The sequence below is a fragment of the Triticum aestivum genome, chromosome 4A (genome assembly GCF_018294505.1).
Source record: "Triticum aestivum cultivar Chinese Spring chromosome 4A, IWGSC CS RefSeq v2.1, whole genome shotgun sequence".
In the NCBI taxonomy this organism is placed as follows: Eukaryota; Viridiplantae; Streptophyta; class Magnoliopsida; order Poales; family Poaceae; genus Triticum; species Triticum aestivum.
Genome location: NC_057803.1, coordinates 100,532,377 through 100,548,316, shown reverse-complemented (window position 1 = coordinate 100,548,316; position 15,940 = coordinate 100,532,377). Strand labels below are relative to the sequence as shown.

Sequence of the window (15,940 nt, the reverse complement as noted above, 5' to 3'; positions counted from 1 at the left end):
ATCGTAAGATGTGTTCTAACCCTAGGGCTAGATGAATGAGATTGCGTTGAAGTCCCTTCTACTGGCTAAACCCTCTGGCTTATATACACGCTAGGTAGGGCATCTAGAGTTTACCAGGTCGGTATCTTGGCATGGAGGCGGTAGGAGAAATCTTGGAGTATACGACAAGTCTTTGGTAGATGCAGTCTCGATCATGCCTCCGGGGTGCGGCTCCCGGAGTCCATCTTGAGAAAAATGAGGGCCTACCAGCCCATCCCGAGGAGCATGGGTCAACTAGGTTAGTACCCCCTAGTCTAGGACACCGTCACCTAGCTGCCGCCAGCAGCAGCTCCCACATTGGCGCTTCTTGCCCGCCGACATGCGCCGCGTTTCCTTTAGGATCGTCGGGCTTCAGCGGCGCTGCTCTTCTCCAGGGCGGAGGATGTGGGATCCCTTTGATATCTTGGTTGCGGATCCGATGCGGCGGCGCCTTGCGCTGCTTCGTCGACACTGGTACCGTGGGAATGGGGCCCCGCGGGCATCTGCGCGGCATGTTGGGATGCGGGATGGCGGTCTCGTGTGGGCTCTCGACGATGGCCACCATGGCCGTTCGCGTGGCGCGACGGTTGGCCTTCTGGTTGGGGAGACGACAAGCGGCGTTCGGGTGTCTCGTGGGTGAAAGCCTTAACTGAGGTGGGCAATGATGGCACCTTTGGCGTCATTCCCTTCTTGAAGGGGCCGCCTTGGGAGATAGTTGGCTTGTGGACACCATTTGGTTGGCATTGGCGGCAATCTAGATCAGAAGGTTGTGCGGTGTGACATCTACCACGTCGGCAACGACGGGTCTCGGTGGTGTGACACAACGGGATCTCGGCGTTGGACGTGTGTTGATGGATGCGCACAGGATGATGGTGTTGTCTGGCTCGTGGTGGCATTGACGGTAGTTGGGCATGACAAGATCAATGCGTTGATCTCTCTTGAAGTTGGAAGGATGAACGATGGCAGTGGCGGATTCAGGAGCGTGTGCATGCGGTGTATGCCGAGGGTTGGCTAGACTAGTTATTAACTCGTCGTGGGGCGTTTGACGAGGCTCCGGATTAGATGATGTGTGTTCGACATTGTTCATCAAAAGGATGGCTTCAAACTGATTCATGTATTTGTTTTGTCAGATTTGTTAAATAATATAATGAAGATGGTTGTGTGATCATAAAGGGGTATTCTTCTTTTCGAAAAAAACTTACTCCATTTTTAAATATTTGTCTTTTTAAATATTTCAACAAGTGACTATATACAAAACAAAATGAGTGAATCTACATTCTAAAATATGTATATAAATTCGTATGTGATAGTTCATTAAAATCTCTAAAACGTTAAATATTTAGAAATGGATGAAGTATATTTTACTTCCTCCGTCTTAAATAAGTGTTTCAAACTTAATAAATTTTGTACTAACTTAGTATAAAATTAAGACACTTATCTTGAGATGGAGAGAGAGTATTAGTTAAGATTAGGATTAAAATATGATTTGAAATTGAGGTGACTATTAAATCCGGACGGATGTTTTCTCCTTGACTAAAGTTAAATCCGGACGGATGTACTACTGGGCAGAGTAGGGATCCGTATTAAAAATGGGCAGGCATTGTGGACTCGTGGCAAACTGGTAAGCGTCGTGGACCCGTGGCAAGCGCCTGAAAGGTCCAGACTGCGGCGCGACAGCCGCGCACGCGGGGAACCATGCAACACGACGTGTGGATTCCGTGGAGGCATGCCTGGTGCCCCGTCCAGTCCATCCCCTCAGGCAGAGACAGCTCCGTTACACTCTCCGGCCGGGGCCTGCCCGTCGTAAACGGCGACCATCCGCATGTTAACGCCACCCTGCACCGCCCCAACCCGCCGCCTATATAAACACCGGGACGTCCAAGCTCACCATTTCTCCATCACGCTTCCCCACTCTGCTCCGCTCTGCTCACCGCTCAGGATCGCAACTCCGCCCAATTCCTGCCACCCAACCGGCCGATAGAAATACTCTCTTGATTCAGTTTCGTCGGGGTTTTGTTTAAGCTCGATTCGCCCCTTCTACAACTCCGAGTCAGTCCGCCGATGGCGCACGACCTGCAGGACGACTTGGAGTTCGTCGCCGCCGGCCACGATTACGACGACTTCGAGTTCGACGATGCCGGCGGCAACGGGCTCCGAACCTCCGGCGGCGCTTCCCAATACCAGCTGGTATGATGCCGGGCTCCTCTTTGGTTCACTGCCTAATCTGAGCAGCACAATCACCTGCTAGCTAGAACGACAGAGGAAAAACTACACAAATTTCTTCTCTACTAGTAGGAGCGATGCTGTACGCCTAGCGCTGTGAAGGTGTTGAAAGATCTAACAGTTTTTTCCTTTTCCGATCGTAGAATACTGAGATGAACGACACTTCAGCCTTGGAGTACAGACAAGGGAAGGACATGCAGGAGATACCCTGGGAGAGATTGAACTACAGCAGGGATCAGTACCGTCAGATGAGGCTAAAACAGTACAAGAACTACCAGAGCCTCGCTAGGCCGCGGGATGCACTGGCAAAGGTGAGAAGATGCACTGCTCACTTTTTGTGTGTAAATTATGTTATCTTCAATAGCTGTCACTTTATTAGTCTTTTTAGCAGTTAAGCAACAGCTGGTTTATCATTTGTGTTAGTCAGGTATGGTCTTTTTTGTCTTCTATACAGTATTTGACTAGCAAAACATGTATTACACGGCAAAAAAATATGTTTATAGATTCGTCGTTGAATAAAGTTTGTAAACATAGTATTTCTTATGGAACATTACACATGTTATGTTAGTCAAATTTAGACCTTAACATCCGTGTCGGCTAACAAACCCGGATGGAGTTCTCGCAAAAAAAAAAAACTCGGATGGAGGGATTCTTTTTTCAAGCAACTGCCTTTTCATCAGAAAGAAGAGAATTGACTAGTTTATAGTTCATGAGGGAAATTGACCATCATAAAACCATCATTTTGTTTATAGGAATGCCAACGAGCGGAGACAAGAGACGCCTTCTACGATTTTCACTTGAATACAAGACATGTCAAGCCAACAATAGTGCACTTTCAGGTACCAATCTCTTTCAGGCCTTGGCACTCACATGCATATGACTACTTGACACCCGCATAAAGTTGTTGCGAGATTGATTTAACCTATTTCCTTTGTATTTTCACCACAAATTATTTATGTTTGTTCGCATGGACAAACTGACATCGATTTGGAAAATTGGTACAACTTTGTACTGAAGTTGTACTAAATCAGCACAAGTAATATGGATCGGATCGCAGGGAGTACTAGTATTTGCTAACTTACCAGTCACCACACTGTTCATAAATTATGAAATCTTGTCATGCATGGCGCGCCTCTTCTGTTTCCATGCTCGCCTTCGTGTGTAGCTATTGTACTTGCCGAAAGTAGCTCTGTCAGGGAATTCTTTGGTCTGTTAACAGGGATGATTAACCTGATTAACACTGTTTCATGGGTAAACGTTTTTTATTCCTCGTCACTGTTAGGGTATGTTTGGTCATCTGGCCTATAGGTAGGCTGTTGGCCACGCGGACATAATTCACTTTTCCTAAATCTACAAATATCAAATTTGTACAGATCTAACCAGTACTCCTAAATGACATTGGTTCTTCACCGCAAAAAAAGGAGGAAAAATGAAACTAACAGGCTCCAACCTCAAACAACACGTGCTTGGCGTAGTATAGTTGTGTAAACAGCTCTCAATTTTTCTCACCGTTGTGCTCCGCGTTATTCATGTTTCCTCTGTGTGTATACATGCATAACATTTGTTGCAGGGCATATGGTGGGTGGGTCCTAAGATGGATCTGTAGTTTTGGTGTCAGCAATTAAACTGTGATAATAGGGCAGCTGCAATATTCGGTCCTTTCAATATCAGGTCTACAAGCAGGTGGACGAGGATCCCCAGAATGCGGCATTATCGTGAATCGCCATAGAAGATGGGTATGGTTGAAAGTTCTACGACAGGCAAAGAAGAATCTCCTTGAATTCCCTTTTGCAGGTTACACAAGAGAAGAGAAGAGGATTGATACATTACATACTGTCTTATGGTTCACTGTTACTCCCTCTGTAAAGAAATATAAGAGAAGTGATCTAAACCCTCTTATATTTATGTACAGAGGGAGTACTATTGAATACTATATTTTTGTTGGATGATACCTAATGCTATGAAAATGGTGCGCAAATGGATCTCCTTGTTACGACTTATGTATATTATATGGCAGGCCTTGACCTTGTAAGGCCTCTTTGATTCAAAGGATTTCATACAATTTTTCGAGGACTGGATACTATGTTGGTTGGTTGATTCGTAAGATTGAATCCTATAGATTTTTTTTATTAAGGAAACATTTGTAATACATTTCATAGGAAATCTAGCATCCACTCCAACCTCTTGAAAAAAAAACTTTATTTTTCCTGATGCAATCAAACTAACTCAAATCGTGTAGGATTCGAGTGGGCATGACATTCCATTACCGTGTTCTTCCTATTCCTGGGTTTTTACAATCCTGCGAACCAGAGAGGTCCTTAACTGTTCTGGTGCGCTAATGCGTATGAACTGACTGGTTTACCTGGAGTTTTTTAATCAATTTACCTCGAGTCTTGAGTCTGGGTTCAGACTAACAACTTATATGAACTTTGGTTGCAGAACTCTAGCTCCATACTAACCTGAAGGAGATCTAGATTAACAGTAGCATCACATAGTTGTAATTACCCGAGTGAATTTTAACAGAAGCTTACTGTTGTGTCCTCCATCGGCGTTCTTGTTTGTTATCGTAGAATTTAGTGCGGTAGCAACCACTGACTAGAATGGCACTCATTTTTTTAGGGTTGGAAACTTGGAATGGCACTCATTTGCATCATTCTATTTCTGCAGAGTTTTAAGAATAATTCTGGTACAGATGCACTGACCGTATACTTTTCCACGTGCAGCTGAGGAACCTCCTGTGGGCTACGTCCAAGCATGATGTGTACGTGACACAGAACTATTCTGTGATGCATTGGTCATCCCTACTCCGGAGAGGAAAAGAAGTGCCCAATGTGGCAGGCCCAAATCAGGTGATCTACCACAGAGCGATGTGATAGTCCTGGATCGTCGGAATGTCGATCAATCTCTGATCCACTGTGCGACCACACTGTGCAGGATATGCGGGGAGGTCGGCCCTTGTCAAGGGTGCAGATCAGCACCATGATGGTGAAAGACAACCTCCTGGCGGCTGGTGGTTTCCATGGGGAGTTGATATGCAAGGTAAGGAGGTGTAGGCACGCAGTGCAGACCTGTGGATGTTGTTCCTTCTGGATCTTCTTGTCTAAGCTGACGATTGTGTGTTTGTGTCAGTATGTTGATCAACCCGGAGTGGCGTTCTGTACCAACCTGGCCGGCAACAAGAAGTCCATCACCAACGCCGTCGAGATCTACAAATCACCAAAGTGAGCAAACACATTATATACAGCACCAATTTATGTTCCGAATGCAAAATGATTTGCTAACGGAGTTCGTCACGTATCGTCTCGTTGCACAGTGGCTCCACCCGGGTGATGGCTGCCAACAACGACTGCGTCGTCAGAACTTTTGACACGGAGAAGTACAGCCTGCTCACCCAGTTCCCCTTTGCGTGGTCCGTCAACGTGAGTACCCTGCGCTGCTTCTGGTGGTAGGCCTGCGGTGTTCTCTGCCGGTCTTGGTTGCTCATGCCATATGCTTCATGGTGCAGAACATGTCCGTCAGCCCCGACGGGAAGCTGCTCGCGGTGCTCGGTGATAGCTCCGACTGCCTCATCGCCGATTCAGGCTCCGGCAAGGTAAACAGAGAAGATGTGCTACGATTCGGCTCGAACTTCTGTACAATGGCTGCTCACCGTGGTGGCGTTGGGTCAGGAAATCGCGAGCCTGCGCGGGCACGCGGACTACTCGTTCGCGTCGGCGTGGCACCCGGACGGGCGCGTGCTGGCCACGGGCAACCAGGACAGGACGTGCCGGCTGTGGGACGTGCGCAACCCGTCCGAGGCGTTCGCGGTGCTGGAGGGGAGGATCGGCGCCGTCAGGGGGCTCAGGTTCTCGCCGGACGGCCGCTTCCTGGCCGCGGCGGAGCCGGCGGACTTCGTCCGCGTCTACGACGTGGCGGCCGGGTACGCCCGCGCGCAGGAGATCGATCTGTTCGGGGAGATCGCCGGCGTGTCCTTCAGCCCCGACGACGGCGCGGAGGCGCTGTTCGTGGGCGTCGCCGACCGTACGTACGGCAGCCTGCTCGAGTTCCGCAGGAGGCACCGTCACGCCTACCTCGACTGCTACCTGTGAAGTGTACGGCGTATTTCGCGTGCCAATCTTGTGCTACTGCTACTTCCTTTTTCACTGCTATATATGCTTGAGAGTAGGGTAGAGCAAAGTGCGTCCCGTGTTTCGACATTTTTCTGCATCGAAATCACAGGTGACTGTATATGTTCGACAGGGGGTTCGCATCCTCGACTGCCTCGTCATATATTGAGTTCTGTGCACTTTTCTACCGAGTGAAGTCTGTTTATATATTGAGTTCTATGCACTTTTCTACCGAGTGAAGTCTGTTTTGAACCTGAGGACATAAAGCACGACGCAAAAGAAATGAACCCCGATGTTAAATCCTTGAAGTCCATACCCTGAAGTTTTTGATCCCAGTTGTAATCACCCTTATTACTAGTGTATAATAGTCCATTCGTTTCAAAATATAATGTGTTCTCGGCTCTCGGAAACCGACTGCGTTGGAAGCAAAAATTATATATGATATAATTTTTGCTTCTGTTGTAGTCGGTCTCGTTGATTAAATTTATGGTCAAAATTAAACCTTGAAAACGTGGACGCATTATATTTTAAAACGAAAAGAGTAAGTAAATACAATGTACTTAAAGAAGAATTCAATACACAGTATACTTGATCTGTGTGTGCAAGTATAAGTGTCTGATCTGTTTTTTTATCTGACAGTGAGTTGTTCAAAAACTGTGTGCTGGCTTTTGTGTACCAGAGCATAGTTTGTAGATCGAATAAAATAATAAGGGCATTTTGAACAATATAATAAGGGCATTTTTAACCGATCGCATATCCGTCCGTAAGGGAGTATAAACTCAGTTTTACTCCTCTACACTGCATCTAACCGAAGTACTAAACCGAGTAGAGGAGGATAAATTTTACTCTGGCGCCTATCCATCCCTTAGTTTTCTTCGCGCAAATGCCTCTTTGTAGCCGATCGGTGACTCACGTGAAGTTTCCTTGTCGAGGGTGGCGACCTCGTCGATGATCTTGCCATCTCAACACAAGTTGAGATGCCTTGCGCTGGACTGCAGCAACAGGGCATGGCAAGGCGAGCAACTGTGCCGGCCGCGTTGGTCATCATCGATACTAGCCGTGGAGGAGACGAGCAGGGTGATGGCTAGCAGAAGACCCAAACCGGTCTGGAACCAGTCTTTCTGCCTGCACTCCATTATCGCCAAGCCCCCCGCGGCGTTCCATGCCGTGATGCGCTAGGCGTTGCAGGCTATGTGCTGCCGTGGCCACCCCTGTCACGTTGGGATGCTGCTGCTACGGCGGCCAGCATACTGCTACGAACAGTAAGGAGTACAGCGCCGGTGCTGCTTCTCTGCCCGCGTTGCTCGAAGGTACCATGTGTTCCTCTGATTTTTGTGTGTTGTGTGTGTGTCCGAGGTGTGTTGTGTGTGTCCGAGTCTTGTTGCTCCTGTGCCGTGAATTTGGTTTGAATCATGTTGCTTCTGTGTTGTGAATTGGCTGAATCTTGTGTGTTGTCTGTCTGAATCTTGTTACTCCGAGGCGCCGTGTGTTTATCTGAATCTTGTGTGTTGTATGTCTGAATCTTGTGTCATGTGTGTCTAAATCTTGTCGCTTTGAGGTGACATCTGTTCCTCTGAATCGTGTGTGATGTGTGTGTCTGAATTTTGTTGCTCACTGATACGTCTCCAACGTATTTATAATTTTTAATTGTTTCATGCTGTTGTATGATCAATCTTGGATATTTTATAACCATTTTATAGTCATTATATATCTTTTTTACTAACCTATTGACATAGTGTCAAGTATCAGTTGCTGTTTTCTGCATGTTTTTTACATCGCGGAAAATCAATACCAAACGGAATCCAAACGTAGCAAAACATTTAGTGGATTTTTTAGGATCAGAAGACAACCAATGGACCGAAGAAGCATCTGGGGGCTGCTCTAAGGGGAGCACATGGTGGGTTGTGCCCACCTTGGGTGCCCTCTGAACCGTCTCTTTACTCTATAAATACCGCAATATTTCAGAAACCTTAGAGGAGTCAACAAAAATTAATTCCAGCTATCGCAGAGTCCAGAACCACCAGATCTAATCTAGACACCATCACGGAGGGGTTCACCACTTTCATTGGTGCCTCTCCAATGATGCGTGAGTAGTTCTTTATAGACCTTCGGGTCCGTAGTTAGTAGCTAGATGGCTTCCTTTCTCTCGTTTGATTCTCAATACAATGGTCTATTGGATATCCATATGATGTAACTCTTTTTGCGGTGTGTTTGTTGGGATCCGATGAACTTTGAGTATATGATCAGATCTATCTCTTTTTATCCATGAAATTTATTTGAGTTTCTTTGATCTCTTATATGCATGATTGCCCATAGCATCGTATTTCTTCTTCGATATTTAGGTTTTGTTTGGCCAACTTGATCTATTTATCTTGCAATGGGAAGAGGTGCTTTCTAGTGGGTTCGATCTTACGGTGCTTGATCCCAGTGATAGAAGGGGAACCGACATGTTTGTATCATTGCTACTAAGGATAAAACGACGGGGTCTGTTTCTACATAAATAGATCTTGTCTACATCATGCCATCGTTTTATTGCATTACTCTGTTTCTCCATGAACTTAATACACTAGATGCATGCTGGATAGCGGTCGATGTGTGGAGTAATAGTAGTAGATGCAGGCAGGATCGCTCTACTAATCTTGGTGATGCCTATATAATGATCATTGCCTGGATATCGTCATGATTATTTGAAGTTCTATCAATTGCCTAGCAGTAATTTGTTTACCCATCGTTTGCTACTTTTCTCGAGAGAAGCCATTAGTGAAACCTACGGCTCCCGGGTCTCTTTCTCATATTATTCGCCCCTATGATCTATTTTCCTTACTTTTATTTTTAGATCTATAACCCAAATATACAAAAATACCTTGTTGTAATTTATTCTTATTTATTTTATTTGGCATTCGATCTATCAATCTACTACAATTTATTCACGCCCGTTTGCCAATTTCTGGCGTCGTTACCCGAAAGGGATTGACAACCCCTTTAATATGTCGGGTTGCGATATTTGTTATTTGTGTGCAGGAGTCGTTTACGTATTGTTGCTTGGTTCTGCTACTGGTTCGATAACCCTGGTTTCATCACTGAGGGAAATACCTACCGTCGCTGTGCTGCATCATCCCTTCCTCTTTGGAGAAATACCGACGTAGCTTCAAGCCGCATCAAAAGGAATTTCTGACGCCGTTGCCGGGGAGGATCTTCAACATCTACCAGGTTCCTAATCACAAATCTCATCTCATCGCAATTTACATTATTTGTCATTTGCCTCTCATTTTTCTCTCCCCCACTTCACAAAAATTTGCCGTTTTATTCGCCTTCTTTTTCGTTCGCCATTTTCTTGTCAGATCTGTTTTTGAGTGCAATATTGTTGTATAGTCATCATGGCTCAAGAGAACACCAAGTTGTGATTTCTCAAATACCAACAACAATGATTTTATTGGCACTCCGATTGCTCCCACCACTAGTGCGGAGTCTTGTGATATTAATACTGCTTTGTTGAATCTTGTTATGAAAAATCAATTTTCTGGTACTCCTAATGAGGATGCCGCGTCCCATCTTAATACCTTCGTGGAATTATGCGATATGCAAAAGAAAAAAGATGTGGACAATGATATTGTGAAGATGAAATTATTTCCTTTTCTTTGCGTGATTCTGCAAAATTTGGTTTTCTTCTTTGCCTCGTAATAGTATCGATTCTTGGAATAAGTGCAAAGACGCTTTTATCACTAAGTATTTTCCGCCCACAAAAAATATTTACCTTAGAACCCAGATCATGAATTTCAAGCAACTTGAACATGAGCATGTTGCATAATTTTGGGATAGGATGAGAATGATGCTAAGTAATTGACCAACTCATGGGTTAAATTGTTGGATGATCATACAAAATTTTTATTTGGGGTTGAATTTTGTTTCTCGTAATATTTTAGACTCTGCCGCGGGTGGTTCTTTTATGAAAATTACTTTGGTAGAAGCCACAAAATTGCTTAATAATATCATGCCAAATTATTCACAATGGCATACCGAAAGAGCTCCTACTAGTAAAAATTGAAGAAGGAGCTCTTTCGGTATGCCATTGTGAAAATTACACTACCATAATTCTTTAATATTATTCTCAACACTACCATAGAAGAAAAGTTGAAGATTGATGATTTGTCTAGAAGTGTTGATAGAATTTCTCATGATGTAGAAAATCTTAAGATGAAATTTTTTGTGCCTAAAGTTGAGGAATCAATTAAAGCTCCTTATGTTTTTATGGATGAAAGTAAGAAAAGAACCGCTATGCTTAGAGCTAGAAGAGATTTTTTTAGAAAAAAATGTTTTCTAGTGATTACTTTCGTAAAAGTGACGAGGATCTTAAAATGATTGGTGTTTCTTCTATTGATTCCTTGTTTAATAAAGTTAAGATTGATGAAAAAGGGACTGGCGAAGAGTCAACTTTATCTAGAAGGCGTCCCGATAATTCAGAGGGTGCAAATCTTGTTGAGAAAAATGATAAAAGTGGGTTTGAAGAGGTCAAAACTTTAACTAATGATGTACCCACTCTTTTGGATTACAAAGACTTTAATTATGATAGTTGATCTTTAACTGATTGTATTTCTTTGTTGCAATCCATGATAAATTCACCTCATTCTTATGAACAAAATAAAGTTTTCACTAAACATATTGTCGATGCTATGATAAAAGCTTTAGAAGAAAAGTTGGAATTAGAAGTTTCAATTCCTAGAAAATTACATAATGAATGGGAACCTACTATCAAAGTCAAGATAAAAAATTATGAGTGTTTTGCTTTGTGTGACTTAGGTGCTGGTGTTTCTACAATTTCGAAATCTTTATGTGATGTGCTTGGTCTTACCGATATTGAAGAATGCTCTTTAAATTTGCACTTGGCGGATTCTACTATTAAAAAGCCTATGGGAAGAAATAATGATGTTCTTATTCTTGCAAATAGGAATTATGTGTCCATAAATTTGATTGGTCTTGATATTGATTGCAATCCGTCTTGTCCAATTATTCTTGGTAGACCGTTTTTACGCACTATCGGTGCCGTGATTGATATGAAAGAAGGCAATATTAAGTTCTAATTTTCACTAAGAAAGGGTATGAAACATTTTCGTAGAACAAAAATTAGGCCACCATATGAATCAATCATGAGGGCATCTTATGAATCTCAGAACAAAGATAACAAAACTTAAATCATTGCTTTATTCCTAGCTAAGGGCGTAAAACTATAGCGCTTGTTGGGAGGCAACCCAATGAATAAAATTTATTTTTGCTTTTTGCTTTTTGTTCTTGAGCGTTAGCACAATTATGCTATTGTTATGATTGTGTTTTCTATGTTTTAATTAGTGTTCGTGCCAAGTAAAGCCTTTAGGATCTTTTTGGGTGATAGTTGTTTGATCTTGCTGAAAAACAGAAATTTTTACGCTCACGAAAACAATTTTCATTTCTAACCAAAGAGCGATAAAATACAAATTCTTGTAGCAGACGATTAATATGCAAATTTCCCAGGTCGTCTTAATTTTTCAGTTTTTGAAGTTACGACACTCCACCACAAGCAGTAACAAACTCTCGCCCGCACACGTGATATACACGAAATAGAGGATTTGAACCTTGCGGCTCAGCACAAGAAAACTAATCTCAAAGATGGTACTCACGCGCGAAACAATTTTTACAAAAAAACCGCAACACAGAGATTTTCTAAAGATGATACAGGTGTCTACTCTTGAAAACACAGTGTCTATTTATAAGAATAATCTGCCTTTACATGATCGCATCCTCTACTACTTATAGCTGCTCCGACTAATCAACTTGACCCTCACGTAGAATTAATCTATCCCTACATGCAACGCACAAGTCAAAAGGAAACTAAGACTATAATCTATTCTGGACTCTATACTATATTTAATTAGTTGCCTTTTACATGTCGGCAATAAACACCATGTATTTTTCTTCACTGTAGGTGGACCCCATTCAAGTCCTTGAGAGATAGATGACCATGCACATCTCCTTCCTGCACATGTTTCTTGTGTGGTAAAAATAGGAACATAAATCCTTCTTTAAATCTTTCTTTAACTCCTTTTATACCTCCAAGTAAATAGCCATAATTCTTGGTTGCATGCACCGACTGAATTTTGCCTCCTACAATTGGAACAGAATAGCATTCTAGGCTGGCTTCCATCTCATGTTTCTCTCTCTTTATTTCTTGCATCATTGTACGCATGTCAAGTCCTGAAGTACTAATAAATCTCATCTTGTCCTGAGTCTGGACATGTTTCTCCTTTTGGCCTATATTAATTATGTGTGATGCATCAACGTGCATGCAAGTATTAACTAGTGTATCCTCATCTTCATTACTTGGCCGGAGATACTCCGGTGTAGATGCTTCGTATTTTCGAACAACATCGGCTTCAGATGAAACGTCGACAACCTCAATGTTTTTATTATAGCGGGTCGTACCAGTTGTAATTGCATAAGTAAAAAAAACAAAATTATACCCTGCTACATTTAGGGGATCAGCTAGATCCGGCTAAAAGTTAGTGTAGTAAAACACTCCGGCCCCGACCACGTCCTGGTCAATGTCGTCTTCATCACCCCCATGTGCCCTCCCTGCAGGTATGGACCCCCTTTGACTCACCTTGCAGCCCTCCCCGTGCCCCTTCTCATGGCAACTCGCACCGATCCAGATCAAACCACTTCTTCCCCGGTCGCCCAAAGATCCTCTGTAGGGTCGGTGGGAGTTCGTTCTAAAGACGCCATCGAAGTTGTTACACCCTACTGGGCATGCTTTGGGCTTGAGTGTCGCCGCCAACTCGCCTAATCCACCGTGTTCTAAGGATGGCCAGCATTTCAAAGGTGTGGCTGACTGGGGGCTGCTTCAATGTCTTTTCACCGCCTTTAGCTGGCCATCCCACCACAAATGGCTTAGCTGGAGATCTCAATGATGAGGATGGATGGGTGCGTGTCCGGTCGCGCGATAGGCTGTGGCGCACGACTTTCCCCAACCCCTCTTTGGAACCTCGTCTGTCTGGGTGGATGGGGCGGATGTGCTTTCGTTGGCTCGACGACGAGCACAAGACGACTGCGTATCACAGCCCTTCAGATGCTCAAATTGCTTCCAGATTGGACACCACGACAAGACATGCGCTAACCCGCAAGCCCCGCAAGTCCCCAATCATTCTCCTGTGGGCCGCTCACCTCTGAGAGCCTCTGCCGGTCATGATCCTCCTTGCAGAAGCTTCCTCCATTGCAGCCGGCTACTGCGACTCCGCCCGGCATGTCGCGGCTCGGGGATGCAGACTCCCGCCCGGTGGCGGAGGATGTGGTCATCTCATTTTCTTCAATCTTTTCAAGAATACACATTTCAAAATTGCAACTATAGATGAGGAAAAACAACCCAGGTAGTTGAACATAAGATGGTTCAAGACTTCATCAAGAACATTGACATGGTGCTGTTCTCCGAGACTCCTCAGGTACCTTCCTGGCTGGACGTTTTCGATTCATTTCCTATGTTGCTTCTGCCCAAACTATGGAGGCGATGGCCCTTGAAGATGGTTTACTGCTAGCAAATGAGGTTGGCTGTAATCGCCTTCAAGTAGAGTCTGATTGCATGGGTGTTATAGATGCATTATCTGGAACAAGTCAGTGGTATGAACAAGCAACTCCGATTTATGCATCGTGCACGGGAATTGCTCGAGATATTGGTTTGGTTAATTTTATGGATTGTCATAGGGAAGCTAATGTAGTGGCGCACGGACTAGTTAGGTTTTGTTTCTCACGGGATGATGCCCCTAGCTTTATTCTACAATTCTTGTTGAATGATGTAAACATTTTTTGAAGTAATAAAATGCGTCATGATGGCTTTCCCTAATAAAAATGAATATTGACATGGTCTTCATCAAAAGATATTTTTCCAAAACAAAGGACTTCAAGATCATCTTAAACGTGGCTTTTTTTAGACAGAAAAGAGAATACTTTTTAAAAATTGTTTGGATTGCTTATCACAGAAAAGAGAGAATTTTTGTTGAACAAATAGAGAAGATAATTTTTAAGACTAACTTGCCGTCGGCTCAAGAAAGAACTGGAAGATACCCGATTTTTTTTTTTTTGAGAATCCACTAGAAAATACCAGATGACGATTTCATCTGCCGCAGCAGGGCCGGTTACGTTCCAGCCATAGGCCCAACGCTCCAAAAGCAGCAGTTTCTAGCACATTCCAGAATAGACAAGCACGCTCCAGACCCATCACCGGCCTTCCACCGGTACACTATAAAATCTGGCCTCCCTCACGGCCCAGGTAAAGTGAAGCAACGAAAAGAAAAGCATCCATCCCCTGAGTTTGAGAGCTTCCTAATCGCAGTTCGTCCTCGCCCAAATCGAGCAGCCATGTCGCTGATTCCCCGCGGCAACGCCTTCGACCCCTTCTCCCCTGACCTCTGGGACCCCTTCGACGGCTTCCCCTTCGGCTCCGGCGGCAGCAGCAGCCTCTTCCCCTCGTTCCCGCGCATCAGCTCCGAGACCGCGGCCTTCGCCGGCGCGCGGATCGACTGGAAGGAGACGCCCGAGGCGCACGTGTTCAAGGCGGACGTGCCGGGGCTGAAGAAGGAGGAAGTGAAGGTGGAGGTGGAGGACGGCAACGTGCTCCAGATCAGCGGCGAGCGGAACAAGGAGCAGGAGGAGAAGACTGACACCTGGCACCGCGTGGAGCGCAGCAGCGGCAAGTTCCTGCGCCGGTTCAGGCTCCCGGAGGACGCCAAGGCGGACCAGATCAAGGCGACCATGGACAACGGCGTGCTCACCGTCACCGTGCCCAAGGAGGGGGCCAAGAAGCCCGAGGTTAAGTCCATCCAGATCTCCGGCTAGGCTGCTTGAGATTAAGGTTCAGGTTCAGTTCGCTGCTGTGAGTTTCAACTCGCTCTTTTGTGCCTTTTGCTCGTGTGGATGGATTTGGGTGCGTGTTCAACGTCCGTGTCCAGAGTTATAGTCATGTAATGCAAGCATCGAGTCCAAAGTGTGATGTACTGCTGTGATCAACTTCTGTGCTGATTTGAACGAGCGAGTCACAGTTCTCTCTTAACTGCTTTTGGAACTTCGATTTTACTTCCGTGTTGAAGTCGAATGCACCTCTAATTCCGTCGACCAATCTGCCATTGCGGAGCTCCCGCAGCATGGAAACTCTGTTCTTGTGTTGTACTGTGGGCGTCCACATGTAGTGGCACGGTGAAGCTAGAAACTCTGGCAAACGCAGCAGAACTCGTACGCACCTTCGAATACATCCGAGTATTTCTTTTCAAAGAAACGGGAGAACTGCTGTGATTTCATTGAAGAAGAACGGCGTCGGGCAAGTACAGGTTAACTCAAAATGAAAACTCAAAAATGCGACTGGAGCGGGCTTTGCTCAGCCCTCCTCGTCGGCCAGTGGCCGCAGCCACAGCCTGGGTCGAACGAAATTGGGCAGCCGGCCAGAGGAGGTCGCTGCCTCGTCTCGGATGCGGATGAGTGACACCGCTACAGGAAGCTCCTTGCGCTTAAGGCCTCGTTTGACACGAAAGGTTTTGCACGAAAGGTTTTACAGCCCCGGAGTGGAGGAGCGTCCGAGG

General features: G+C 44.9%; 2 protein-coding genes across 3 annotated transcripts; both read left to right on the top strand.

Annotated features, from left to right (window-relative positions):
* Positions 1-1,875: 1,875 nt before the first annotated feature.
* LOC123085396 (uncharacterized WD repeat-containing protein C2A9.03) lies at positions 1,876-6,538 on the top strand. 2 transcript variants are annotated; one of them, XM_044507028.1, is made up of 10 exons: positions 2,185-2,205; positions 2,385-2,552; positions 2,994-3,080; positions 3,913-3,977; positions 4,965-5,090; positions 5,176-5,280; positions 5,371-5,462; positions 5,555-5,660; positions 5,747-5,833; positions 5,910-6,538. In XM_044507028.1, the coding sequence occupies exons 3-10, from the start codon at positions 2,996-2,998 to the stop codon at positions 6,327-6,329; spliced, it is 1,086 nt and encodes a 361-aa protein (XP_044362963.1). In that variant the 5' UTR covers positions 2,185-2,205; positions 2,385-2,552; positions 2,994-2,995; the 3' UTR covers positions 6,330-6,538. The 2 variants fall into 2 exon arrangements, with proteins under 2 accessions (XP_044362962.1, XP_044362963.1); XM_044507027.1 differs by lacking the exon at positions 3,913-3,977 and having other exon boundaries at positions 1,876-2,205.
* An 8,084-nt stretch (positions 6,539-14,622) lies between these two features.
* Positions 14,623-15,417, top strand: LOC123085395 (17.9 kDa class I heat shock protein). Its single transcript, XM_044507026.1, has one exon. The coding sequence runs from the start codon at positions 14,727-14,729 to the stop codon at positions 15,201-15,203; it is 477 nt and encodes a 158-aa protein (XP_044362961.1). The 5' UTR covers positions 14,623-14,726; the 3' UTR covers positions 15,204-15,417.
* Positions 15,418-15,940: the final 523 nt, after the last annotated feature.